This window comes from Limulus polyphemus, unplaced genomic scaffold (genome assembly GCF_000517525.1).
Source record: "Limulus polyphemus unplaced genomic scaffold, Limulus_polyphemus-2.1.2 Scaffold4244, whole genome shotgun sequence".
Classification (NCBI taxonomy): Eukaryota; Metazoa; Arthropoda; class Merostomata; order Xiphosura; family Limulidae; genus Limulus; species Limulus polyphemus.
In genome coordinates this window covers 64,719-66,567 of record NW_013669854.1, presented here as the reverse complement: position 1 = coordinate 66,567, position 1,849 = coordinate 64,719, and the positions used below count along the sequence as shown (strand labels likewise).

General features: G+C 31.6%; 1 protein-coding gene across 1 annotated transcript in view; it reads left to right on the top strand.

Moving 5' to 3' along the window:
- Nucleotides 1–1,849, top strand: part of LOC106470842 (cat eye syndrome critical region protein 2-like) — a 41,154-nt gene that overhangs the window by 35,564 nt on the left and 3,741 nt on the right. The window contains exon 13 of the mRNA XM_013931412.1: nucleotides 931–934. Within this exon, the coding sequence (XP_013786866.1) occupies nucleotides 931–934 (4 nt within the window). The remainder of the gene's footprint in view (nucleotides 1–930; nucleotides 935–1,849) is intronic.

The window sequence follows — 1,849 nt, the reverse complement described above, 5'->3', positions numbered from 1 at the left end:
GTGGCACAACATAAGCTAACTGGACATGTAACACACTATAAGCTAACTGTACATGTAACACACTATAAGCTAACTGGATATGTGGGCACAACACAAGCTAACTGGACATGTGGCACAACACAAGCGTGAAGTGCATGTAACAGGAAGAGAATAAAGCCGTGCATACAAACACCTGAAAAGCAGATGAATACTAGGGAATAATATGGCTTAAGATTCTATTTTCTGTTGGTTATCGCATTGAAATATTTATTCTAACATGGTATTGTAATTATTGATTTTATTTAAAACAGCTATAGAAAAGTGGAATTTTTTGTGGCCCACTGCTAGCTCACTTGACACAAGTGTTCTGCACTACACCCTGTTATAAATTTATGTAACAGTAACTTGTGTAATTATTAGAAATACCATTGTAATACTGGTAACAAGAGACCTTATAACACCAAATTTTAATCGGACACTCAGCGTTTCACTTTACATTTTTTCAGGAGCTTTGTACTGTCAATTATGGTTTGTGTTTTAGTGGAATGCTCCTGAAGAAGGTATTAAGCGAAATTTTGAGTATCTAATTACAGAAAAATAAATTTGGTGTTATAAGGTAATTTATTACTAGTATTAAAATGTCTTGTACGCCAAGATGTACTACAAAAATTAAATAATGAGAAATACCATTAGCTTACATCTATGGTAAAACAAGTAATGTTTTTTTATGCCATACAGTGATTGAAAGCGGTTAATTTGTGATAAAAGAGTTTTGGACAACCTTATTTAGACTGGGTGCAATCAACAGGTCATTAATGCACTCTTTTAACAACTCCGGTCTGAACGTTTTAGAATAGAGTCGAGTTTATCAACAATCTAAACTACGTGGAACTACTTATTACCTACCACGTTCAACACTTGTATCCAAATTTCAACAGCTGTTAAATATAGTACAGTAAATTCATAATTTTAAGGAATCGCATAGGATAAAAAAAAAATTAAGTGCTTATGGAGATCTACTAAAAGCACAGTAAAGTAGGGGTTGTAACTTAAAATATAAATTTCTATAATGTAGAAGTAATTCATAAGTTGAATAAAACGACACTAATTGTGGCTTTCATACATAATGTATATTATTATATACTTTTATAAGACTGATATTTGAAAAAGTAAGTTGTAACTATTAAAAACTAGGTTCTTTGAGAGAGTAAAATAAAATACAGCGTAAAAAGATAGTGATTAATAAACGTATAATTGTAATACGTTTTAACTTAAAAGTAACGAACACACCATAATTATTACTGTCAATGAAAGTATAATATATTTAGTATAGATTAAGTTGCTTATCATAGCAGAAGTATATATAGATAAAGTAAATTATTATTTCATAAATAGCAATATCAGATGTCATGAAACAAAAATTTGTAAAAGTACGTAACTTGTTTTGTGATAGTGGGGTTCATATAGATAAGATAATGGGGTATTTGTGAATTATAAATAACGTAAGATAAAGGCTAAAGTGCGTGGTGACTGCTAGTTGGATACAAATTATAGTGAATGTCAAAATAATGGGCTTATTCTTCTTAATATTATATATAGTAGTAGTATTTAGTAAGTTTCCACTTGTTTTCAAAATAATATTGTTACGACAGCGGGGGTTACGTGACGCTAATAACACGTCATATTCTCGAACGTTCACGTCTCTTCCTGAAGTCTCGAGAGGTTACTAGATATGGGGTATTCTTGTATATAAGTCGTCAAGAAGTGACGGCAACAATGTAATGTAACTGAACTGCAGACAGAGAGAGACTGGCAATTGAGTCGAACACGTGAGTCGTTCGTTGTGAATTATAGCGAGACTGTGGAAATT